At 34.8% G+C, this 26486-nt stretch overlaps 4 protein-coding genes across 11 annotated transcripts; 2 read left to right on the top strand and 2 right to left on the bottom strand.

Moving 5' to 3' along the window:
- Window positions 1-93: 93 nt before the first annotated feature.
- On the top strand, window positions 94-3286 carry LOC111006839 (uncharacterized). The gene is made up of 5 exons (XM_022278920.2): window positions 94-237; window positions 951-1106; window positions 1201-1269; window positions 1584-1690; window positions 2491-3286. Exons 2-5 carry the CDS (start codon window positions 962-964, stop codon window positions 3106-3108), a joined length of 939 nt encoding a protein of 312 aa, XP_022134612.1. The 5' UTR covers window positions 94-237; window positions 951-961; the 3' UTR covers window positions 3109-3286.
- A 288-nt stretch (window positions 3287-3574) lies between these two features.
- On the bottom strand, window positions 3575-8163 carry LOC111006838 (uncharacterized). Its single transcript, XM_022278919.2, has 3 exons — window positions 6334-8163; window positions 5274-5677; window positions 3575-4490 (listed from the first exon to the last, which is right to left on the bottom strand). Exons 1-3 carry the CDS (start codon window positions 7235-7237, stop codon window positions 3708-3710), a joined length of 2091 nt encoding a protein of 696 aa, XP_022134611.1. The 5' UTR covers window positions 7238-8163; the 3' UTR covers window positions 3575-3707.
- Window positions 8164-11334: 3171 nt separating this feature from the next.
- On the bottom strand, window positions 11335-25931 carry PSP (3-phosphoserine phosphatase). Of its 4 annotated transcripts, XM_022279081.2 has the most exons (10): window positions 25778-25931; window positions 25475-25573; window positions 19208-19294; window positions 14202-14431; window positions 13670-13802; window positions 13482-13589; window positions 12586-12679; window positions 12293-12442; window positions 12056-12109; window positions 11335-11706 (listed from the first exon to the last, which is right to left on the bottom strand). In XM_022279081.2, exons 4-10 carry the CDS (start codon window positions 14422-14424, stop codon window positions 11581-11583), a joined length of 888 nt encoding a protein of 295 aa, XP_022134773.1. In that variant the 5' UTR covers window positions 14425-14431; window positions 19208-19294; window positions 25475-25573; window positions 25778-25931; the 3' UTR covers window positions 11335-11580. The 4 variants fall into 4 exon arrangements, with proteins under 4 accessions (XP_022134773.1, XP_087981420.1, XP_022134774.1 ...); XM_088125294.1 differs by lacking the exons at window positions 25475-25573; window positions 25778-25931 and adding an exon at window positions 21693-21831; XM_022279082.2 differs by lacking the exons at window positions 19208-19294; window positions 25475-25573; window positions 25778-25931 and adding an exon at window positions 14927-15046 and having other exon boundaries at window positions 14202-14434.
- Window positions 19637-25303, top strand: LOC111006961 (respiratory burst oxidase homolog protein A). 5 transcript variants are annotated; one of them, XM_022279078.2, is made up of 14 exons: window positions 19637-20200; window positions 20593-20749; window positions 20852-20900; window positions 21024-21137; window positions 21689-22096; window positions 22237-22623; window positions 22877-22972; window positions 23072-23187; window positions 23282-23384; window positions 23655-23837; window positions 23928-24053; window positions 24159-24287; window positions 24923-25001; window positions 25089-25303. In XM_022279078.2, the coding sequence occupies exons 1-14, from the start codon at window positions 19894-19896 to the stop codon at window positions 25196-25198; spliced, it is 2364 nt and encodes a 787-aa protein (XP_022134770.1). In that variant the 5' UTR covers window positions 19637-19893; the 3' UTR covers window positions 25199-25303. The 5 variants fall into 5 exon arrangements, 4 of the variants coding, with proteins under 4 accessions (XP_022134770.1, XP_087981417.1, XP_087981418.1 ...); XM_088125291.1 differs by having other exon boundaries at window positions 20852-21137; XR_015791534.1 differs by lacking the exon at window positions 25089-25303 and having other exon boundaries at window positions 20852-21137; window positions 24163-24287.
- Window positions 25932-26486: the final 555 nt, after the last annotated feature.

Below are 26486 nucleotides of genomic sequence, written 5' to 3'. Positions count from 1 at the left end.
GGTTAATTTTGATAAAAATCGAAAAAAAAAATCAGACTCAATTAGGGTACATTTTGAATAATTTTTTTTTCCGTGTCCAAGCAAAGTGCACCGTCATCAATCCATCCGACGGCCCAGATTACTCCCGCTTCGCTCCATATATTCTCATTTAATATCTCGTATTCGTAAAACCCCAAACTGATCAGAAAACCTTCCTAGGGTTCTAGTATCGCTGCGAAAGGGAAGAAGAAGAAGAAGGTTCGTTGTCAATTCACTCCATCGTCTCTGTTTTTTTTCCGTTATCACGTTCTTTTTGATCCCTGTATGTGTTTTCATCGATGGAATTACTTTCGAATTCGTTGAAAATGTTCGTATCGCGGTCGCGTGAGTATATATTGGGGCTGTCGTATCTTTAATCGGTGGTTTCTTACTCTTCTCCGAGTTATTTTTGTTTTCCGGGGTTTTGGACTTGGGGAACTGGAGGAAATGATTGCAGAAAATGGAGATTCTGATCTCTCTACCCTTTACGAATACGAACTTTCATCACGAATGGTTTGACGCCTGCGTCTTGTTTTGGTTTATTGGGTTTCGTTTGTTGTGGTGAACGATCTAGTATCGGTGGTAAGGATCATCATTTTGTGTTTGAAATGTTCATGTAGACCACCAAAACAGAGATTATGCACACTGCGCTTAAACGGAAAGTAATGCACGTTTTTACGTATACAAGTACCTCATTTCATCTCCTTGTTGGTATTATTTTTTGTTATTTTTACCTTTTCCTCTTAAGTCGTTTTTTGGGATGTTCTGGCGATGTGTCTGTGAAGACTTGTGTTGCTACGGTGTTCTGTTTACTCTGATTCGTGGAAAACCCAAGTGGACTGTAATTTGAGGCTAACACAACAGGTTTCTTTGTTTCCCCTGTTACTGTGCGAAATATGTTATACTGAATCTCTGCCGTTCATTTTGTTCAGGTTGCTTCAAGATGGCTTTCCTAAGTAAGGTTGGAAATATTCTAAGGCAGGGTGCAAACAAGAGGGTTGGATCGGATTTTCAGGCTTCTAGTTTGTCTATCTGCCAAGCCGTACGATGGATGTCTTCCATGCAAAGTTCTAAACTTTTCATCGGAGGTTCTCTAAGGATACTTGATTTTTTCTTCGTGGAACATGAAGTCGCCAATTAATTTTTCTTTATTTTGTGCCTGTATGCATGTTTATGATGCAGGTATTTCGTATGGCACTGATGATCAAAGTCTGAGGGAAGCCTTTACTAAATATGGGGAAGTAATTGAAGGTATATCATCAACTCTTTTACATTGAGTGGTTGAACGTGATGGGAGGAGAGCCTTTATTTCTTATTTTCTCTTATCTCAATTAAAAAGAACGATTTAAATATTTTTTTACAAGCCTTCAGTTGCGTGTTTTTAACATTCCACATCAGAGTGATACACCGATACTGGGATCACATTTTACGCAACAAAAATAAAATAAAAAATGAACAAACTTTTGGGACCAGTATGATCGAATCTTCTTGGGAATTGTTTTTTTCTGAGTTATGGCCGAGCTGGTCGTTTCATTGTTTACCTTTTTTTCCCTCCCCCATTATAGCTAGGGTCATCGTGGACCGCGAAACTGGAAGATCCAGAGGATTTGGATTTGTGACTTACACCTCTAGTGAGGAGGCCTCTAGTGCCATTCAGGCGTTGGATGGACAGGTAATGATTAATTTGTCGGCCCAATGTAATTAAAGGATGATGCGTTGTGTTATGTTCATATCCCGTAATGTACTGTTGTTGAATTAGTGTATCACTGCAGTTAAAATGTCTGCTTTCTTTTCCTTTGGACAAGGTGCCACTGTGTTACTTTCATGTAGGATACTGTATCTAGTGTGTGTATTTATGTTTACGGATCTTATGCTAGTGTTTTCATTTTATATTGTCGTATTCCCCATCTTCACTTGCACTAGCAAATATGGCAGTGACTGCCTCGTAGCAATATTTCTATAACCATTGCAACTTCCATACCATTGAGGGCTTGAAAATGCGGACATATAAAAGCTAATAGCATTCCTTCCTCTATTGTGTACTGAAGTAGATATTTTGTCGGAAGTTGTCTTGCTGATAAGTTTTACTTTTCTACATATATCTTTTATTTAGAAAGAACGGAAGACGAGTGATTATTGTGAGTGGTATATATTGGAGACTTGTCCCAACTTCTTTTATAATGCTGGCAGCTATTCGTCGTTCATGTTATAGCAGCCGTTCCTCTGTTTTATTCTCTCAACATTAGCTAGTATATTATGGTACAAAGTTGCCATCAAGAATTTTTTCTTTTAAAAAATGTTAAGAACGGAATGAGTGATTAACATAAGCGGAATTTGGAGGCTTGTTCCACCTTTTTGAATCTACGAGATGCATTTTTTTTCTAAAGTTGATTTATTTTGGTTCTCAATATTTGCCAAACCAAAGATGTTCAACGACTTAGGTTATTACTGCTCGTTTTATTTTTTAAACAGGATCTTCATGGCCGTCGTGTAAGGGTGAATTATGCTAATGATAGAAGTCGAGGTATTGGAGGTGGCGGCTATGGCGGTGGCGGTTATGGGGGTGGTTCTGGTGGCTACGGTGGTGGTGGCTATGGAGGTGGTTCTGGTGGATATGGAGGTGGTGGCTATGGTGGTGGCGGCGGTTCTGGTGGTTATGGTGTTGGTGGTGCTGGTGGAGGCTACGGTGGGAGTGGAGGAGGCTATGGCGACGGTAGTGGTGGATATGGTTATAATGCCACCGGCAATTTGGCCAGTGACAGCCAGGGAAGTGTTGGCGTAGGGGGTGGCTTTGGTGGGAATGATGCTGGCTATAATAATGCCGCTAGCAATTCTGATGGGGGAAACACATACGCAAGTGGGGCTACCGCTGGTTTTGGTACCGGCAGTGGAAATTACAACGTTGCTGGTGGCGATGGCGGTGGCAACGACTACTTTGCCAGCAGTGGATACTCTGGTGGGGATCAATTTAGCAGCAACGAAACAAACACCGCAAATGCTGCATCAGGAGATCAAGACCCAGGCGAACAACTTGATGGAAATTACAGGGATGACGATGACGATGCAAATGACTTCGCCAAAAGAGCCTGATAGATCATATTCATAGTAGCTTCATCCTGCATTTTTGGTTATTGCCATGTAGATTTTCCTTCCATGCACCTGAACTGAACATTGTCTACTTTGTTTGTATGTTGGACTTGCCTCAGTGATCTGTGAATTTTCCTATGCACTTTCAATTTAGTTTCTCTTACAAATAAGTTTTGTCGAAGTCTATTAGGTGTGATGTCTTTTCCGTTCTCTATTCCATCTAAGCCCCCCACAAATCCGTTCGAGGGTTTGTTAGACTGAATTACTTACCTTTATTATTATTAGTAAAGATCAAAGTTGACGAGCCGTTCGTCGAACAGCCACAATGGATTTGTTTTGCTTTCATACTAAATTTTTGTACGGAAAAATTTGTCTTTGGCCTCTTCTGTGGCTTGAAAATGGATGTAACATATAATGGTGGTTTTTGCAAGCAAGAATTGGGGAGAAGCTTCAATTTTAACGAAAACGATGCAGAGAAAGCTCATCAGGTGAGAAATAATAATTGGTGGTATGTTTTACACTATTGATTGAGCTCTACTGTGCTACTCCAATTTTTTGTGTATCTGCAAAACTAACATGTTCATTTGTCATCAATCATTGAATCAGCCATCGTCTTTATCCATCGAAAATAACCATCTTTGTGCATTCAGAACCACAGGAGAACCCATTCTGGTTTTCTCCACAATTTGCTTTATCAAATGCTTCTCCATCTCATCATCATAGTCACTGCTTTCATCCCCACTGCCATCTACATCATTTGATTGCTGATCCAACATGAAACATTTTTCCATTCTGCCAACCTTGTTTTGAAGATCTTCCCGATCTGTCTTCTCCATTACGAGTGTCTGACTGAGGTTCGTTGATTCATTTGTCCTCCCATTCAGGACTCCAAATTGACGACAGTTAGTTGCGGTGTGGCTTTGTACGGGCTTACTTTCGTCAACTACTGATGGTGACAAAACAAGCTCTTCTTCAGAGTCGTCCATATTGGTCAACTCATTATAAGCTTCATTGTAGGCATCCAGGGCTTCTCCTGATAAGTTCATAACAAGGGGTTGAGCACTTGGACTTTCTTCACTAGACGAATATAGCAATTCACTTTGTGCAAATTCTTTCCAAGAATTCATCTGCTTGGCTTTGATGCACTGAAGTTTCCTCTCGCTGTTCTCAAGGGCTATTTCGAGCTCCCTCACACGTGCTTCAAGTCTTGACTGGATAACTTCATGTAATCGCACGCTAAGCTCCCAGGGTGAAACTGTGTAGTTACCCGAGCAAGTAATCTCGCTTGCATCTTGATTTTGCTGAAGCTGAATGGCACTTCGCTCACTAAACAAGTCAGCTCTCAACTCACCTTCAGAGAAATGTCCTGTAAATTGTGGATCAAGCTGCACAAAGAAATTGCTCCATATCAATTATCATTGTTATAATTCTGTGTAAAGTGAACAGTTCCTTTCCATCGTTGGCAGCTCTAAACATATCAGGCTGATTGATCTTTAGGTTTATATCACGTACTGTCTTTCGGCATGACCTACAAACTAAATCATGCCGTGGCAAGTTCAATGTATAACTGACATTCGATGTACATACTTCCTGACTTGTGTATTAAGGACCAAACCATAAAGAATAACAAAACCAAAAGAAATTGTTTGGCTAAAGAAAAAATCCCCAGAAGGCAGAACCAAACACATTAAGATGCAAGATTTTCTTTCCGTGGCCCCAAGCCAAGTAAACCCAGATACAGTTATCAAGGACTTCAACGACAACAGTTAAAATACCTTGTCTTCAAGACCGCGACAAGGTTAATAAGAAAAATAGACGTTGGACTATACAACACAATTACACATTTTGAGGTTTACCCTTTTCTATATTTCATACTATCAATGAAATATATGTTTCCTCATAAGGAAAAAAAAACATTTTGAGGTTGAGAGAAAGAACCTATATTCAAAAGAACAAGATTAACAACTATGCACTTCATAGGGAGTATCAACTAGAAGAGGTCTGGTCTGAATAGAATGCTTAAATTTGGGAAAAGAAAATTAACATTGCAGAGAAATAATAAAATCATATGTATGTGTAAATACAGAAAGAAGTAATGTTCAGTAAGAACTGCCATCAAGTTTTTATTCATGCATATGCTCAATGCTGTAATAAACAGACAGAGTTACCTCATGAAGATTGGAAAATCTTCTATCTGTACTTGATGCATCTATATTTAGTCCCAACCTCTGAAGTTCTGCTTCAAGCTCAGCTTCAATTTTACTCCGAGATTCCGAACCCTCTTCAGCGTTCTGTTCAAATAATTCCCTATCGTCAAATTTAGCTGAAGGATCAAGATTCTGTTCTTTCTCATCGTAGAAATAATTCTCAGATATTCCTTGTGATCCACAATTCTCATTTGAAAGCTCCTTCACTGTCAGAGAATCCTTCATCTCAAGTTCCTCTTGTAGATCTTGGACCAAGTTCTCAGTATGCTTTAGTAACTCTTTGAGCTTGTGTATTTCACACTTATTAGTCATGAAAGATGATACTAAGCCAATGGAAATCCCAAGACAGAATAGAATCATCCGATCTGGTGACAATAAATAAAAAGTGAATTTAAACAATTAAGAACAATGATGACGAATACCTCCATTGATGACTATCGACTAGAACTGAATACATAATGCATTGGGAATAAGTATATGCTAAATCAGACTAAAAAAGAAATCCCCATCTTGCATATGGAAAACAGAAATCTCCATCTAGACCATTTAGACCAACCCATTTTTAGCAGAACATATTGTGGTACAACTAAGTGTCAAATTCCTGAAAATTCAGAGGTATGGCCTTCCCTAAAGTAAAATTTTGAATGGTATACTAAAGAAGAGATTTGGCAGATCTAACTGTAACTTGTAAAATTTGACATTCTCAAGAAAATTTAAAAAATAATAATAATAAAGTAACTTGTAAGTTACTCATTTTGAAAACACTTAGATTCTAGTACGCTATTGAGAAGCACCTCAAAATTCTACTTCCCAAACAGAGGTTATTCCAAATAATCAATATAAAATCAGAATAACACCACAAAGAAGGTCATCAGGTGATGGATATAAGGACTTTATTTCTTATAGTTCTAAAAAGTTTATTTCTGAGTTTCTTGGTTTATTCTTTGATATAAGACAAAAATTACTTTCAATTAGGCAAAGAATTTAGCAAAACCCTCGAGTTGTCTCATTAATTACTCACCTTTTGCATGGAAGAACTTCTCATTATGCATTTGACTGGCATTGCTCACTCCACCTTGTCTTCTTCCTGCCTTGATATTTATCTTCTCAGAGGTCTTGAAAGACTGTATTTTCGGAAGCAAAGGTACCCCATACACATTTCTGTTCTTTTCAATACATGGCTCTTTGTGGAAATTACTTGCATCCCTATCAACCTGAAAACTAAAAGAATCTCTAACTGCCCTGCTGACTATCCGGGTTCCGTCGTTTACAATAAACCGCTTCATAGTCGATCTAGATGGTGATTGAAGTGAATGTAGGATATACTCTTCCATCTCAATATGTTCCTTGTAGAGATGAGACATTACACAACCATCTAATGAACTAAGAGGTCTAAAAAATCTCCCATATGAATGTTTATTTCTAATAGAACTGATTTTTCTCACAATAGGCCGAAAACAATTCAGTTCTCTAGAAGATGAACAAGATAGCTGATCAGCCATATCATCCATATTGCCATCTATACTGCTTCTATGGCCAAATGTTTGAAAGTCATTACTCATTGATAATTCCAGTGGCAAATTGGAGACTGAAAGACCATTATAGTCCTGGTAATTCCCCATATCTTCCAGCGTTTCACAATCAAAACCACTAGTAGAAGCCACATTCAGGGCAGAAGAAACATCAAATTGACTCATAACAGAAGATCTCCCGTTCAGAACCTCTGCATCATCAGACAGAATATCTCCACTTGCTTTCTTTCTTTGCGCTGTTCGGTGAAAGGGCTGATCTGGAGATCCTGATTCCTCAAAACTAGAATTCCTAGAAGACATCTGAGATGAGCTATTCCCATCTCTCAATAGTTTCTGCCAATACTTGGCTAAGTATCCAGCACCAGCAGCTGTTGCAACTACCCACAAGTCCATTTCAACGCCCTCCCTTACACAACCAAAGATTCTAGCCAAATTCCACAATACTAATCTTCCCTTTTGTTTTAACTCCCATAATCAGACACAATAAAAATGACAATGTCTATCAATCTAAATCCAAGCATAGAAACCCCACTTCTTTCCAACATTATATTTATTAAATCACCACTAGCAAAACCCACTCCCACATAAAATATACGAAGCTACAACAGCATAACGTTTCTCATTTCTTAACTCAATGCTCAGAACGAAAACCTGGGCGACACCTTTACCTTGAAATTAACCAGGAACTATGCCCACCGGCCTCAGCCCCAAAACGAAACTGACTTCAGTTTCTTGGCTGCAATGATTAACAGTATAAATCGACTCCAAAACCTAGAGGAAACAAACGATCTCACGACGAGCAGACGGAGAGATTGAACAGAATCAAATATGAAGTATGAGGCCGCATTCCCTTCATGAACTCAAGACAATCAATCTCCATCACAGAAACAACCACCTCTCCCAGAAGCCATTAATCAGTAAACGTCGAATTTCAACTCTACACAATCGAAGGCAGTTCTACAGCTCAATTCGATCGAAGAAAAAATCTCAATCCGAAACACGGGTCGTGCAAGTCATCGAAGCAATACCCATTTGAGAACAGCCACTCCGCCGCAGAACCCATCAACGCAAATTGCCCATAATCAACAGAACGTTAACGAAGCAGACAAAATGGCGGAAGAAACTAGAAGAACAGGGTGAAAAATGGGTAGACGGAATTGTAATCCGAAAAGAGATAAAAAATTATTCACTTCCCAGAATGCGTGGGCAGCGAAGCAATATCCAGCGGACGAAGGTTTTGGCTGTGTCGTTATCGTCGCCGCGGCGGTTGTTGAAAGTGCCTCTAAAGAATGAGACCCGCTGCCCCGTTATCTACTATGGACCGGGGCCGGTGTACAAATACAAATCGTTAACTTTTCTTTTTGTGAAAAAAAAAATTCCGATTAATAAGACACTTATTATAATTATTATTATTTATTTTTAAACTAAAAAAAATTTATGTCCTTAACCCTTATCCTATCAAATATTTGAATTTGTCCAGAATCATTCCCCTATGCAACATGCTAAGTTCGTAGATCAAAGATAATAACGTATTAGATAGTCAACTTGAACATAATTCAACTGGTTAAAACACTTTGATCGTGCACTCAAATTCTCATCCTACATATTGTAATTGAATGTTGAGATATAAGAATCAGAAAAACATAACCTTACAAATTTAAAGATTAATTGGATTTTTTTTAAGTATATAAATTAGATAGACGCCGAGACTAAAATTTAATATTCTATTAATGATTAGTTGTCTAATTGCGATGAATTATATGATTATGATGAATTAATAAAAAAAGGCTTCATTTGAGCACCGTATAATTAATACTTAATAATTTGATTTTAAAAATGTACATTTATCTAGAAGTTATATTTAATTTTTTGTGTGAACAACCCAGATATCAATTGCCTACCCATCATAGCACCGTATAATGTTGTTTTTTAAAATTAATATAATATTGGTAAAAAAATATTAATTTCATTAAAATAAATAATTTTCATACCATATAAAGAGAGTCCGTTTATAACATTAAAATGCAGCTTCATATGAATTTCACTATTTCCCTCTAAAACATGTACATCAACATCACATTACGAGTAAAGAATAATAATAATCATATAAAATCTTAATGCCAACATGAATTTAACTCAGTAATAATTGACACATATTTATGATCGATCATGAGTTCGAATCTCTCACCCCATTGTACTGAAAGAAAAAAAATAGAGACGTAATTATATATAAACTATTCATATATGGAAACAACCAATAATATATATATATATATATATATATATATATATATATATATATATAAAAGCATTAAATGTAATCCCATATAATATATTTTTGGTTAAAATACTATTTCAGTCCCGTACTTTCTTTGGTTTATTTTAGTCCTTATACTTTTAAATTGTTATTATTTTAATTATTGTACTTTTAAAAAGTAACTATTTTGGTCTGTATTTGTAAAATTTTAACACAAATTCTACACATAATGAAACCTTTTTAATATAAGTCGTGGTAACATCAAGAGATATATTGAGTGTACAATTAAGTTGTAACTCTGATAAAAAAAATTAGACTAAAAGTAAAATTAAGAAATTAAAATGGTCATTTTCTAAAAGTATAGAGAAAAAAATGAACATTTTGAGACTACGGAGACTCAAATAAACTAAAGTTAAAAATTTATGAACCAAAATAAATATTTTGATAGTACAAATATTAAAATAAATCAAACTTTAAAAATACAGCACATATTTTAACTTAAAATTTTTAAATTTGTTACCACACAAATAGGGATTAAATAAGACTAGAAAAATAGATATATAGATGATAAAATTGATTTTAAGTTTGGAAATTTAGAAGTTTAGTTTTTGGCGGGAAGTGGATTCCAGCTATTATAAAATGAAAAGCCCATCAGCGTACTTGAAAAGGCAAAAAGGGCAATATTAAAGAAGGGCAAAAAGGGAAAAAGGTGTTAATTAAGCAAATAGATGGCTGGTTTAGAAGCAAACCTACCTTTTTGGCTTTTGGCATTTGTTATTTATTATTGGAAAAATTAGAAAAATGACTTTGGAAATAAAAAATCATGTGGCTGTCTACCATTTTATTTGGACAGAAAAAAAAAGACACCTTTTTCTTTTCTGCCAATGCCAACCATTGTGCTGTGACTAATAAAGAAAGCAAATAAAATGATAAAAATTAAAATGATGAACTTTATTGATTTGGAAAGGCATGTCAACGAAAATAAATACTTTCTGCAAAATCATGATTAGGTCCTCTTTTTGTTTTAGTTGAATTTTACATTTTAGGTGGGTTAAACAATACCTGGAGTGAAGATTCGAACTTCTTATATTTTGGTTGAAAATATATGTTTTAACCATTTAAGTTGTATTAAAGTTAGTGGATATAAATCAATTTCTTCGTAGTTTTAAAATTTTAAGATAAAACTGACAACATTGAGTAATACCATTCATTATTAATTTGAGTATAGTTCAACTTGGTAAGACATGTAACTAACCTGAGTATAACTCAACTTATTTATAACTCAATTTGTTAAAGACATATATCATTCCATATATATCTTTCTAGTATAACATGTGATAGTGAAGTTTGAACTCACGATATTTTGATGAGAGATATATGTCATGACAAGTTGAGTTAAACTCAGGTTACTTCCATATGTTGTTAAACTAAAAAAAAAAAAGTTAATACATATATCTTAGATTAAAAAGTTAGAAGTTCAAATCTCACCTCTACTTTTGAACACATAGGAAGTAATGAAATTAATGCAATAAATTACATTGATAAATTGAAACTTGATGAAAGGTATAATGTAGCCATATAACAATACACAAACCTGTGAGCAAATTGGTAAATAACTAAACATGATTTATTAGAGCACATGTAGGACAAACATTAAGAAAGCATGTTGAAACTTGTAAGAAGCTATTTAATGCCATTAATGACCACCAAAATGAAGGCCCAAAGGATCCTGTGAGACAATGACCAGTGAGAGAGACTTTGCAACTCCATCACAGTCATTGCTTATTATTTGGTTAATGAAGTAAAGCAATCTTAGAATCAGATGGATAACTGTTGCATCAATCATTATCAAGACCCACACAGGATTTTGTAACATCAGCAATAAGTGAGTTGTGAAGAAAAAGTTCATAAAATAATAAAGTTAAACATAAGAAAATATAGATAGATAACTGATTCTCAGAGACTGTAAGTTTTAGAAGTGCAAGGATTTATAAATTAAAAAGGGGGGAGGGGGTAAAAACTAGCAGAACCAAGTGGATTCAATTGGTTTGAAGCAACCTTGTTGGTCAATTTGGTTTCCTTAAAGGATAAAACTGCGAAAATAATCGGTCGGTTAGATATGGATAGATTTTGTTCGTTTCGGTCAGTTTGATGGTCCTTTACGTCGGTTTCGGAGGGAGGGAAAAAAATTACGAAGCCGCTTTCACCTAATGAATTGAGAGCATTTTACAACTGTAAAAAGGTAAAATTTGTGTATTCAGAAGAAGATGCATCAGAACTCCAATCCTTGTACATACTTTTCAGTAGAGTTGCACACAATTCCAAACATGATAATAGGGGCCTTTTCCCCCACAAAAAGATTAGAATCTATGTGTATAGAATGCAGGTATCTGCAGGCATAAAGAACAAGCAGCAATACAATATAAGAATCAAGAAAGATATAAGAATAAAGGAGGCTGTAGTTCTGAAAAAATATGTACTATTCAAGGGAGTTGATCATATCTAGAAAGTTGAAAACCAGCCAGTCAGCTTTTGCAGCAACGTTTTCTCGAAGTTGAATGCCACCATAACAAATAAACAAGTCAGCGCCACCTGGTTTACGGGCCTATATCGAAAAGAATATGCAATAGAATTAGAAGAATGATCAAGCTTTAACTTGCAACGGGTTAACAAAACCAGGCTCATCTGTCAGATAATTTTGCTGGACATTCAACTCAATTGACTATAAGTAAGTTCCCTTGTCCAATTAGGCGGATACAAACATCTTAGATCAATTAAAGTCATGAAGTATAAAAAAAATAAGCATCAAGCAAGAATAATGTGGCAAGGAAGTCTTTTGCCTATAAAGGATTTAGCTAGGAAAAGGCAATAACTGTTTAGTTTTTTAAGATAATTCATATTTCATAAGAATTTTGCTGCAATTTACACTTCGAGAGTCGAATGTCTCTTCTCACCTCAAGATCAGTCGCACCATCCCCAGTCATGACCAATGTCTTGTATCCATGAGCCTGCAAAACCAACCCAAATCAAATTTGTATTTAAAAAACAACAGCCAACACATGAGGGGTTCTTTCAAGGTTTCGTCTCATCATTAATAACTTCATAATTTTTATCTTGTAGTATGTTGGAACAATGCTAGTAAGGAGTCCAATTGAAACCAAGAAATATAGGCTTGCCATTCATGATGCTACCTTCCTTAGTTGTTGCACTGCAGTTGCTTTCCCGCCGCTCCTTGAAGTAGGCTCATTTTTGTCGAAGCCCAGAAATTCACCAGAGCTTCCGAAAAGCAATTGATTGGCAAAAATATTCTCATGTGGAATCCCAAGAATTGATGCAACAGGCTTCACAAAAAGTAGTTCGTTGATTAATAATAATGAACATCAATGCCCCATTAATTCTCCTAAAAATTATACTGATTTGTCCTTGCGAAATGAAAGTGAAATAATTAACATGATGGGCTCACTACAATTAGTCATAAACTCACATTGATCATTTGACGAAAGCCTCCAGAAATCAGATATACGTCAATGTTTTTGGCCTTTAGCTTTTTAACCAACTCATCTATACCTGGAGAAAGCCTAAAGAGCAACAATCAGCACTATGAAAAATATGACTAGAAAAGTTTTAATGGTGATAAGATGGAGGAATAATAATAAGAGCCAAACAATATATCCCTGCTCTCTAATCCTAACTTTTATGGGTAAGCTGGAAGATTCAAAGCACAGATGGGCTTACATGTTTTTTTTCTGGATATATATTTTGCAGCTAACTAAAGGTCTTGAAGAATTACCACAAAAAACCACTTCACAATCACATACAATGAAAGTTTTCATGTCTCTTCTTTTATGGACGTTTGATCAACCTGGTTGTTACAGTAATATATTTTCCAGAATAAGATTCCAGACATCCTATTAAAAAACCTACTCCATGGACTAATTTGTCATCCAAATGGAATAAGCGGCTGTTAAAATAAAAATATAAAGACAAACAAACTTGCATTCATTAATATCAAAAACAATATTTGGATGTCAGGGGAACTCAATGAGCCCATGCTAAGAACATTTGTGGTCTAATGGAGTAGCTAAAACTCTGCAAGTTAGAGAGAGAGAGAGAGAGAGTAAAATAAGCATCTTGCATTATGTTTAAAACAAGACGGAAAGGCAGATGAGAAAACCAAACATCACTTCATGAAGCCAAAGAAGAACAGACGGTAATAATGCCTTTAACCAAGAACACACATTGTGCAACTCTTTTAAGTCTTAGAACCAGAAAGCATCTTGGTCCTTAGTTGTTCTATTGTCATGTTCATCATCCCTTTTCTTAGATTTCCATGGCTATTGGAAAAACTTGGTGTACATGGAATGGGACATAAACCCATACCTTGGAGGTCTCTTAGCGAGAAATTCCTCAACTTGTGAAAGTGAAGGGTTAAACAAAGATAGTCTAGCAGCCAAAGCATCCTCAAACGGCACGGAACCACCCATTGCCCTGAGCAAGACTTACAAATCTTAGTTGATGAAAATCCTTGGAGATCAGTTAAATCATGTCAACTAACAAGTATATCAAACCTAGCTGTCCATTCTGCAACAGCCTTTCCAGCTCCACAAAAATCTGCTAATTCATCAATTCCCTCATCTACGCAAACTGTGCTATCAACATCAAAGCATACTGCATTTGCACTTCTCCACAGCTCCAGCACCTCTGATATTTTGAGAGTAAAATTTAAGGTAACAATTATCAACTAATAAACATGAAAGGAATTATATCGAGATTGGTTCAAGGGACTCAGTAACAACAGATTTTGATCATTTCGTAAAATAACTCAGCAGTGGCCACCATTAATTCCTTTGAGAGTTTCCATAGAAACTCATGTACAATGATTTAATAACCATTTTTCCCTTCATAGGTCATATTCAAAACCACCCCCCTCCAAAAAAAAAGGGAGCTAAAAGGAGATTCCCTTCCACCTTATATTGCCTACTGATGACGTCTATATCATGAAGATTGCTACTAAAAAAATATTAATATTTTGATCACATTCCATACCTACATAGTACAGACATTAAGAGAGGACAATATACTCGAGAAATTTGTAGTGACCTTTGGATGGCGATGTGTTGTTGAAATGAGAAAGTGTAGGGCCTTCTAACGGCTGAACTGAAGCGGCAATTGGATTGAATGACATGCGACATCTCCCCATCTCCATTTGACCTTCAACCGATCTTCTAGAGAATTGCAAGAACAACGAGGGACGAAGCGAAGATTGAATTTGTCTACAATGAGTAGGTAATGGTGTGATTCGCGAACTCAACAAACTCTCCATCAATTATCTGCTATGAACAAAATAAGTATCCAAATCAGCAAACTCGGCCGACACATTCACTCCAACACTCAGCCAATTCAGAATTAAACAAACCCAAAGGAAATCCATCACGATGCCTCATGCTCGTCTCTAATCAACAACCAAGCCATTCAAACATGACAAATCGAATAATAAAAAGACCTAGATCAACACGGATTCAGAAAATAAAAAAGGAAACATACAAAAATCCGACCGAAGCCATGAAGAACGAGAAGAAAAAGGGCAGGAAGATATATTTCAAACAAACTTCAAACATTGAACAACCCCCCACGTAAACCTTCCTGAGAAACCAAAAGAACACAAACAATTTCCAGAGAAAAACAAAACCGTGGGTGGGTGAAAAATGAACGAACAACAAAGCAACTGCAAGCCATTGATACGAACATACGCATTAAGCAAAAAAAAAAAAAAAGTGGAATACAGAGAGCAAGAATCAGAAATCGAGTAGCAGAAATGGTATTACGAGTGAGTAGCAGTTGTTTGAGCAGAAATTTTCCCAGCTGTTTGCTCTCTTCTGTGGATCTGTTTCCCTTTTTCGCTCGCTTTTGCGAGAATACTCAAACAGTTGTTTTTCTTTTCTTTTCTGAGAATAATAAAACAGTTGTTGATGTTGGACAAATTACCTTTTTGTTTTTGGGAATAAAATGAAAATTACCTTCAGGACGGTTATTAACTTATTATTTGGTGAAATATTCATTCCTAAGGAGGCTAAAATTAAATAAAAGTGAAATCATAAGATTGAGTTAAAATAAATTAAAATTCTATTGATTTGAGTTAGTTCAAAAGTCACCTAAAATTAAATCGAATCAACTTGAGCCTATTATTAACTTTAGGATAAAATACATTTTTGGTGTTGATAGTTCGGGTTTGAATCTCCGACCTCAAAGTAAGGAATTAGTAGATGTACAACATGTAGGGGGTGAGGATTGAACTCACAATCTCCTGGTTTGAGCAAGTTATCGTTGAGCCATGCTAGCTTGACATTGACTCATGGACCTTGATTCAATATAAAAAAATAGGTAAATAAATGTTTAAGATATTATTAGCATTTACTCTATTTATTTATTTATTATTATACTTATTGTTGGGTTGGGTTGGATTCATTATTTAATAAACAACCCAAACAATTTAATTGAATCTAAAAATTACCTCAACCCAACCCACAAAATCCTAATCTCAAATCGCATCCGAAAATTTGAATTTACATGTAATAGTTATTAATTATTCGACAAGTAATGATTTAAGTGTTCAACCCAACGCTACTATTTTGATCTTTTGATCCGAGATATATATCTTAACCAGTTGAAATATGCTTAAATTGACATGTTGATTTAATATTTATTCAACATTGCATAATTGAAGTTCTTATGTTGATTGGAACCAAATAGGTGCTCAACATGAACAATGTGGGAAAATGATAATTGTCCACTAAAAAAACTAATTGAATTTAAGCATAAAGTTTCGTCAAATTAAGCTCTCAATTTGAATAAATGTTAAAATTAATACCCACATCTAAACCAAGTTAGAAAATTGCACAAAAAGCAACAAATAAATCATTTTAAATCCAATTAACAAAGTTTTAAAATTTCATTATTAAAAAAATGCCCAAATTTAGAAGCATCCTCACTCACCAGTAACCCATATAAAATCAATCTACTGAAGAAAAACTAAAATTTAGTGACAAATCATTGGAAACTCATTTAAATCAATAAAAGTGTACAGAAAATAAGATATCTTCAAGATATATATATATATATATATATATATTAAAAAAGGGAACACTTTGTATTATAAAAAGTTTGTCACGGAGACTACATTTAATGAGATATCCATCTCTACAAGACTACGAAGCTAAAGAAGCAAGAGTTGGTTGTTGAGTTATGGATTTCCTTCTTTGTTAAAAGATCTTCCACTTTATTGATGTCATCACATGGGACATGCCAAAAGGAGATGGAGTAGGATTTGTTATATATATATATATATATATATATAAATTCAAATGTATTTATTGTTTCAGATTCTCTTTCGAGAAGGTTAATCGCAATTAAGAAGTTTGATTCAATACGAAGACAGGAACAATTAAGGAGTCTTGCAAACAAATGCCTTCAAGAATTGCTAGGTGTTCGGATAACAACGAAGGGTATGTTTTTTTTTGTATATATATATATAAAATAAAGTTTTTATTTATTTATATATTTAGAGTATATAATTTAGATTCACTGTGAACTATTATTTTCTTTTAGAAATTGATCATCATCTCAACAAATATATATCATTTAATTAGTTAATTTGTTCATAATCTTCTCTAAAATGTAATTTAAGATACTATCTATTTATTTTTATAACTTTTATGTCAATTTCTCCTTTAAATTTGATATCTTTTTTTTTCTAAAAAAAGTTTTATCATATATTATTGTAATTGCAATTCTATAAACTCAATTGATGACAAAATTATGGATTTACCGTGTAATTAATTATAAATCATTTACATTACAGAAGCAATAAATTAACTAATGGATCTTTCCCCTTCAGAGCCCATTTTCTCAATTCATAATCCTACCGTCCTCCACCAAACAGTTTTAGACATAATATATATAATTGTACCACACTCTAGAATTAAACCTTTCCATTTTTTTTTATCTTCAAATAAGGATGAAAAAATAAATTAGTTGAGTTAATATAATATTATTATCATAATTTCCTAGAGTTATTATACAAGAGATCAAGTCATTTGCTAAAACAATTAGATTATAAAAATCAATCTGAATTTTCACTAGTTAAGATATGTATCTCTGATAAAGTGATAATGAGTTCAAATTCACACCCTACAAACTATTATATTAAAAAAGATTATAAACTAATCGAAAAATATCTAAGATTATTATTATTATAATTAAATTTCATCTATATGTATGATACTTTTGGTATTTGGAGAGAATCAAACGATATATCACTTCATAATGTTTGAATTAAATGAAAGGTCATTTAAAGTTTGGCCAGACATATAATTTGAGACCAAAATGAGAAAAATGAGCCTGTAACATGCAATTTCATGATCTAAAATAAGATTGTAATTTGTAACATGGTTACTTAATGTCAGTTAAAGTTGAATTAATTATATTTACGAGTATCAACTTTGATTCTAAAATATGATGCTTCCTCGTGTTTCAAAAAAAAAATAATAATAATGATGCTTCCTCTACTCTTCCGACATTTTTTTTTCAAGCTTCGATTGATGTCTGCACTGACAAATGTTCATCAAAACTTAAATCACCATATTTACCTAGATTTTTTTGTTCCTTTGAAAGAATTGTTTTAGCATGAAATATAGTGGGGAGATTATAATCTCACGGAACAACGTCTGACCTTACTACATCTGGTTGTCAAAGAAATATATAGTAAATTAATTTCTAGGTAGGTGGCCATTATAAAGTTTGAACTATATAAATCTTTTTGAACCAATTGAACCAAACAATTCCCTATATAAATCTTTTTGATTTTACCTTGGCCCATTTGAATTTGAACCAATTCACGATGGTTTAACACAAATTTTATATACAATAGAAACCCGTAATACAAATTTATAGCTATATTTCAAACAATTCAAGGATCAACATGAGTATAACTCAACAGTAATTGATACCTACTTCTCCCTATGAGGTCGGAAGTTCAAACCCCCATATCCCAATTTGTTGTACTAAAAAAAATTCAATGATCAAAAATGTATCAAAATAGTCAAATTTTAAAAATACAGAGATCAAAGTAAACATTTTGATAAAACAAAAATTGAAAATATAAAGATAAAAATAGACATTTTAAAAATATAAAGTCCAAATAAGCCAAAAGTAATGACATTACCAAAATAGTATTCCCGCCCGAAATAATATTTAAAACAAAGATTTATCACACAAATCCAAGGTCATAAATAGAATTTACAAAAATAGGTAATTGATTAATGCTATTGATTTCTTATTCTCTCCCTTTCAGTCCTCGTTTTATTATAAAATTTGGCTCCACCTATTTTCCAAAGGCTCAAGGAAGTTACCCATCATGGTCAATTTATCCCAACTCCTTCCCCACACGCCAATGTAACTAATAAAAGGGGCATTTGAAAACTAGCAATTTTGACGTAAGCTTTTTTTCTGATATACTATTTGAACTGACAACTTTTTTTATAGTCTTAATCAGCTGAGTTAAGCTTAAGTTAATTTATGTAGTATAAGCTCGTTAAGCCTAGTAAATCATAAAGTCACATCAAATCAAAGAGCTACGAACCAAAATTTCAAACAAAAATACACCCACACCACACCAAAATAGTTAAACAAGCGTCTGGTTGCCTAGTTCAGTAAATCTAACTGCACACAAATTCCACCCACTGTTTTTCTCCAAAACCCAGTTCCTATTTTTTCCCACCAATTCATTCAAAAACTGAATTGTCAGGAAAGCCCTTCTATGTGGCAGTTTCACATGCATACATGCAAGCATATGTGAACCTAAGTGTTGTAACAAGGACAAACATAAATATATACAGACAAAATCACATATCATTACATATGAATATAATAATTACCATGGTAAGGAGAGAGATGATAAATTTACAATTGGGATTCTCCCTATAAAAATTGCAAATTTTGTGGCAGAATGGTATGAGAGACAGAGAATGCACATGTATAAAAGCATAAATTAACCATGATTGGGAGACAAGAAAATTTATAAGATAAATTGGCATTATAAAAATGCATACCTTATATAAAAAGGATATATCTAAAGGGGGGAGAGAGGGTGAGTAGCCCACCAGCATCCGCTTGGTACTTCCAGCCGCCCGCCCGCCCTGAAAGAACAGGAAGAAAGAAGATAACAAAAGAAAAAATAATTGTCAGTTGGCTGCTAAACGTCAATTTCATTTCTCTCTCTTCTTGCATGCATAAACACACCACATGACCCTTTTCATATGCATCTATCTGGTATTCCAAATCCAATGATTAACCTGCCTCTCTCATCACTTTCTCTCCTAATCCATCCAACAAAACCTTCCCCCTTCTTTAATTATTTATCCCTAATTATTCACACATCTCAATCACACCCACACGCTACCAAATATACATATGCTAAAACTTCCATTGTCCTTTTATATATATTCTCAACTACTCTATACTTCAGCCATAAACTTGTCAAAGAAACAGGGAAGCAAACATGGAAACAACTTCGTGGGTTAATCCCAATGTATGACTTATTTCTCAAGAGAAACTTGAGCCACCATCCCTTAACTGGCCCCATTCATCCTCTTCCTGATTTGCAAGGGCACAGCTAAGTTTTCCGCCTGTAAACTTAAACCCCAACAATTTCCTGCAGAGAAGGGGGGGAATGCGTCCATTTTTCAGTTTTGAATGAAAATACTGAACCTGGCAAGGTTAGAGAAAAGTCCTATCGATGGAGATTCATTTAGAGAGACAGAAAGAGCAGAAACTATCTCTCTCAGCTGCCTTCTCTCTCTCTCCATCATCATCATCATCATCTTCTACTTCCTGCTCTTCCTCATCTTTCCATAATGATGCATATAGCTTTCCAGTTCAGAATGAGGACCGATCGTGGAATACTCCACGACTGAGATTTATTGACTTTCTTCGTGACAACGGAAGGGAATGGAAGTTGGCAGAGAAGCGGTTCGATCAGCTGTCTTGGACCAGTGTTGGCTCTGAACCAGCCGTGAAGTGGTCTAATTTTGCCTTCTGTATAGGTGAGATGCTAAGCAACATGGTTCTCTCTGTTTTTTTGTTATTATTTCAAATCACTTATTCTTCCCAACAATCAAAGACAAGCATGAAAATGAAACATCAAAAACTCAAACACGCGAGATTAATATGAAATTGTCATCAGTCATCAGTCAAACTCCAATATCGAAGCAACCAAGTAATCAGGAAAGGATTACATATTTAATTTAGGTTCCTTGGTCTAAAAAATTAGTATAAAATTACTTGATTTATAAGAAAAGATGAAGTGAGTCAATTGTTCATAAATATTTTAGTAATTTAAATATAGAGTCAAGTATTTAAACTATTCAAGTTAAAAGTTCTTTTCTATGAGTTTATGCATCAAGCATTTATCTTTTCCCTCATTTCTATCGAGCAGGAATGTCAGAGTCCCAGGAGTTTGCTTATGAAGTGTTGAGGGCGCTGAGAAGAAGAAAGGGTTGGAGAACAGAAATCACCAAAAGTGAATTTCATATTCTCTGGTGTCGGATAACTCACTCGAGTGTTAAATCAAGAACAAGAATTCTATTTGACCTGTAAAAACTATCATCCCTTGATTCTCATTTATTTTCCAACAAATATAAAACCCACTCCTCTTATTCCTGATTTCTTTTTCTGTTCTCTGTAATTTCCTTCAGTTGTGATAAGAACATGGATGGAAGGGTAACTGAGAAAGATATCAAACAGGTTTGTCTGAACTTTTACAATGTTCTCTTCTTTTTGGGGATAAAGTTAACCTCAACGGAAAGAATACTCTCAGTTTTTTGTTGTTTTGGTGTTAATGTGATTGTGAATTTGGGACCCTTTCAGATAATACTATTAACTGCTTGTACCAATAAGTTGTCTGTGACCCACGACGAAGCAGAAGATTATGCAGCCTTAGTCATGGAAGTGCTAGATGAAGAAAAACAGGGCTATGTTGAGGTATTATTATATATATCGATATCGTTTTCCTTCAAACTCAAGATCAATTTCATCCTATTTAAACAAAGTGAACATGGATCCACGGTTATAATTTCGATGTACCACTAGTTTTTTCACTACCATTAATTATAGAGTAATAGTAATATTATTTTTCTCCCAAATGAATCTAAACATTGAAGACTTCCCTAATCAAGTAACATTAATTCTGCACCTAATGATTAGAAGAAAATTGAAAAACATTTCTAGTACTATGGGATTGCCATACACATGTTACTACTGCTGCTAATATCATTTCAAGGATAAGAACAAACTAGTACCCATAAAAAGATCATAAAAGGTAGTCCTACCTACTCAATACTCTACGCTACTGTTGTATCAAATGCATTATCAAACAGATCAAAGAATTCAAAGATGCCAAGTAAAAAGGTGTAGACTAGCCAAACTTCTTTGTGTACGTTATGTATCATTCTGCATGTGAGAGAGAAAAAATATGACATAATATAAGAATGGACTAAATAAGTGTAAATGAAGTAACTTTATATAAATTGCAGCTACCTCAATTTGACAAGCTCTTCAAGATAAGCGCACCAATGGCTCTATCCCATCTAAACAAACAGTCATCAAATGCACGCCCTGAGCATCGCCATGACCCATTTCAAGAGTCAATATGGGAGGTTGAAATGTTGTTTAGATCTCAATGGAGACGAGCATGGATTGTGGCTTTGTGGTTGATCATATGCCTTGCATTATTCACCTGGAAATTCATTCAATACCGCCAACGAAAGGCATTTGAAGTCATGGGCTATTGCCTCTCAACTGCCAAGGGGGCAGCAGAGACATTGAAATTTAACATGGCTCTAATCTTGCTCCCTGTTTGCCGAAACACAATTACATGGCTTCGCAGAAATTTGTCTCTGAACACAGTCATTCCTTTCAACGACAGTTTAAACTTCCACAAGGTAAATGAAGCTTCGGTGTCTTATATTTGAGGTCGCATAACAAAAAGAAGTCCAATTTGGCTATTCCTATCAATTTACTTGGTTAGAGTGTCATTGGTTTGTCCAGAAACTACACTAATGCATATGTTTTTCTAACCTAGTTAGTTGCAGGAGGCATTGTAGTAGGAGTTATCCTTCATGGAGGAACCCACCTTGTTTGTGATTTTCCAAGAATTAGTAGTTGTGACAAGTCAATTTTTCAGCAAACTATTGCTGCCCGGTTCAACTACCATCAGCCATCTTACGTTGAAATCTTGGCCACAACTGAGACTTTAACAGGCATTGTTATGGTCATATTGATGGCAATTGCATTTTTGCTGGCTACAAAGTGGCCACGCCGCAATTCAACCTCACTTCCAAGGTCCATCCAACAAGTCACAGGATACAATACCTTTTGGTATTCCCACCACTTGTTCATATTTGTGTATGCATTACTCATCATTCACTCGATATTCTTATTCCTAACTGACAAAGCAACCGAAAAAACGGTAAGCCAGTTTTCTCAGCTCAACCTTTGTAAGTGCATCATATATTCTCTTCGAATTTGTGCATAGTCCATCGATTATGAGGTGATAACAGATCATATAATAGGGGCAATTTGCTTATCAGCGATACCCGCACAGAAACACATGCAGAAATATGAACTATAACAAAGAAAATCCATCATATCTTTTCTCTGAAGTATTTTCTAGATGCTCGAATTTTAAAGCTGATTCTGATTTGTCTAATTTTTTTGTGAAGGCTTGGATGTATATAGCAATACCAGTTTTATTATATACTGGAGAGAGGATTTTTAGAGCCATTAGATCTTGTTTGTACGAAGTGAAAGTTTTGAAGGTACCCCTATTTTCCTTTCCTATTTAGAGGAGATGAGAACGTCGACCTCGAATATGAGTATTTAACAATATTCGTGTGTTTATTATGTATTATATGCAGGCGAGGACTTATTCAGGGAAAGTTTTATATCTCGGATTGAGCAAACCAGAGAGATTTAAGTATCGAAGTGGGATGTATGTATTAATTCAGTGCCCTCAAATCTCCCCATTTGAATGGTAATACGGCCAAATAAGTTTCAGTCTTCTAGCAGCTATGCTCATTAATTCTTAATGTACTAAAAGGTGGTATGGTATCATCTTCATCTTTTAGGCACCCGTTTTCATTAACTTCTGCACCACAAGATAATCACCTCAGCGTGCATATCAGAAATCTGGGAGACTGGAGTTATGAGCTCTACAGCCTGTTTCAAGAGGTAATACACGAAGGGTGTCTGGTGTATAGGATAAAATTTTACAAATCGCTTAAAGCATCATCTCTCTTTCGTTATGGTTTAGTTCTTAGAGACAATAAGTTATTACAGTGTCATTTTTCATGAGAACTTAAATAGACCTCATCTGATAAGTACTAGAAACATTCTCTTGGACTAGGTTGAGCATTCTAAATTAAAGCTGACACTTGAACTAAAGGTAAAAAGGAATCATAATCAAGCCCAATCTTAATTGTAAAAATTTATGATCTATAGGGAATGTCTCCTGCTTCAAAGGAGTACCCGAAAATATTCATTGATGGACCCTATGGTGCTGCTTCTCAAGACCATGTCAAGTACAACCATGTGGTGCTAATTGGCCTGGGTATCGGAGCCACACCCTTCATGAGCGTCCTAAAATATGTTCTAAACAGGTTTACTGGGAAATGTGATGGTAATGTAAGACTACTTCTTCCCTATGATTTTATTTCCTCAATTTCAATCCATTACTTACTAAACAAAGTTTGACTGTGGTTTAAAATTGGGTAGACTGACAATGGAGAAGGCAGCCTAAGTACATCCAAAACCTACCTTTACTGGGTTACGAGAGAGCAAAGCTCCTTTAATTGGTTTAAAGATTTCATGAACGATTTAACACTTTCAGAGAAAACTCAGGTAAGAGCCATGTAACTAAATACTTAGTCCTGAAAAATATGCTTCTAGATATTTTGATTGGCATCTTGTATATTTAAAACAATTCGTATGTCATAATGCTCTTAGTCAGCTGTGGAGATGCACAATTTCCTCACCTGTGTATATCAGGAAGGGGATTTAAGGTCTGTTTTGATAAGAGCAATTCAAGCTCTGCATTATACTCAAAGGGGCATCGACATCGTCTCCAGGACTCCTGTAAGTTTCCATATACACTGCCTGAACCTAAGATCAAGTTATATACCATTGGGCAGCCTACATTGTCTAAAAATTGAATAAGAAATCTCCAATTCCCATAATTTCCAGATCAAAAAGAAATTAACTCACGTAGTGGAGGCTACTGAACCGAGTAATAAGTTTTATATCAATCAAGTCCTACAAAATGGGCGTTCCTTTCACGCAAAAGGTGAAATAATTTGAGTGCATGGTTACCATACCTGCCAACTTTGCCTAATCTCTGCACTCCTAGATTAGGTTATAATATGGATTACCATGGGGAAAACATTTCATTCTTAAAATTGCAAAGTTAAGATTGGGCTTCAAAATTTGTTATCAATTAACTACTTTTTCTTCGATATCTATTTAATTGTGACTTACCTTAAAACTACTCTGACAAAATATTTTTCTGTCCTTGGGTTTCTTCTATTTAGATTTTATCCTTATTCGCTTAAAATTTTCATAAAATAATAATGCTATTGCATACAAGCAATTATATAAGGAAACACTTCGAAATAACAATGTTGTTTCTGTGTTATATTAGCAAGAAGTATTTGCTGAAATGAGTCAACAATATATTGAAATTTATAAATGAATTTTATCTCTTAAATTTGAAGGTACGCACGCTTTTTGGTCGGCCAAACTGGATAACCATCTTCTCGAATTTGGCTGAGAGGCACAATGGAGAAAGAATTGGTAAGGTCAAAGCAAATTCAAACTTCTCTTAATCCTTCGTAATGGCCTGAACTAAAACTTCGTTGATTGTGGTTTGGTTTTGAACAGGGGTTTTCTACTGTGGTCCATCGGCATTGGCAAGAGAACTGGAGGGGTTATGCACCAAGTTCTCCACCAAAACCTCAACTAGATTTGTATTCCACAAGGAGAACTATTAATTTAACAACATTTTCCAAGTATACAAAATTGCACCGCTTCCGCAGGTGGAAATGGCACAACAGCCAAATAATATTTATAGCATTACAGTGTATTGCTTTGCTCTAGCCTCGTCCCTCCTAGTCACTAAATCGGCTAGGCGACGTTATTTCATATGCACCAATACATTAGTAAGTCAAAACAATATTCAAGGACCAATATAAAAAATGAAGACAAATCGGAACCAAACAGAAGTTCGATGAATGGTAAATTACTATGCGCAGACAAAAGAAACTTACGGAATGGCACCATCCAGACAATACGCTTGAATATGCATCATTGTTCTCAAAAACTGGCAGTAGAAGATCTCGCAATTATCAACCCAGCGCTGCTCATTTCTGCAAATCGAAGTTATGAATCAAACCGATTCAACTAATCAACAATACGATCAGCAAAGACGGTTCGGTTACTTTCCATCCAAAGCTAAATCGCTCAGTTGTCAAAAAAGCTTCATGTAAAATTGAAATCCATATATACCGGTGGAGAAGCCAGAGCGCGTAAAATTGAATTCATTCGAGAGAGAAAGAGCGAGAGATTGTTACCGGTGATCGTAAGGCGTTCAAACATCTAGCCGGAATGCAGTTGTAGCAGTCAATGCGGCGGCGATAGGGTGGCACGGAGAGAAGATAACCAACGATCAACCGCTCAAACGCGCGCTCTGTCTTTTTGTTGATTTGTTGAAATGTCCCGCCGTAAATCCCTTATATATTCTAAATATGGTATTAAATATCGTGTCAATATTTTATTGGTATTTTCATGTATTTATGGTTCGATACTCGACAGGGACACGAAGAATAAATCAATATTTTCGTAATATTTTAAAAATTCGACCGAATATGTAAAATCTTAACAAAACCTCACTATTATAGTAATATTAATATTAATTGTTTTTAATTTATTTATAAATAATGAAACTCTTAGTTTTTATTTATAGATTTTTTCTTTATAACTTATAAAAGAAAATAAATTTTCTTTATAACCACTTTTTTCTTATAATATTTAAAGTTTGGTAGAAGTGAAAATGGAAGATATAAAAATAATGTTATTACCGAACTATGGAGTATGGTTTGAAAAATTATTATCTAACAAAAAAGGATGGTAAGGTATGGTTCAAAAAATTAATTCTCCAATTGGGGAAGGATGGTCTGGGGAAAAGATTATCATTTTTGTTTTGTTTTGTTTTATAGTATTGTATTTATTCTTAAAACAGTAAAATAGTTTTAATACAATCATTCTTGGTTCAAAAAAATT

This window comes from Momordica charantia (genome assembly GCF_013281855.1).
Source record: "Momordica charantia cultivar OHB3-1 chromosome 6 unlocalized genomic scaffold, Mcharantia_2.0 BLBB01000006.1, whole genome shotgun sequence".
In the NCBI taxonomy this organism is placed as follows: domain Eukaryota; kingdom Viridiplantae; phylum Streptophyta; class Magnoliopsida; order Cucurbitales; family Cucurbitaceae; genus Momordica; species Momordica charantia.
This window is presented reverse-complemented; position numbering and strand designations above follow the sequence as displayed.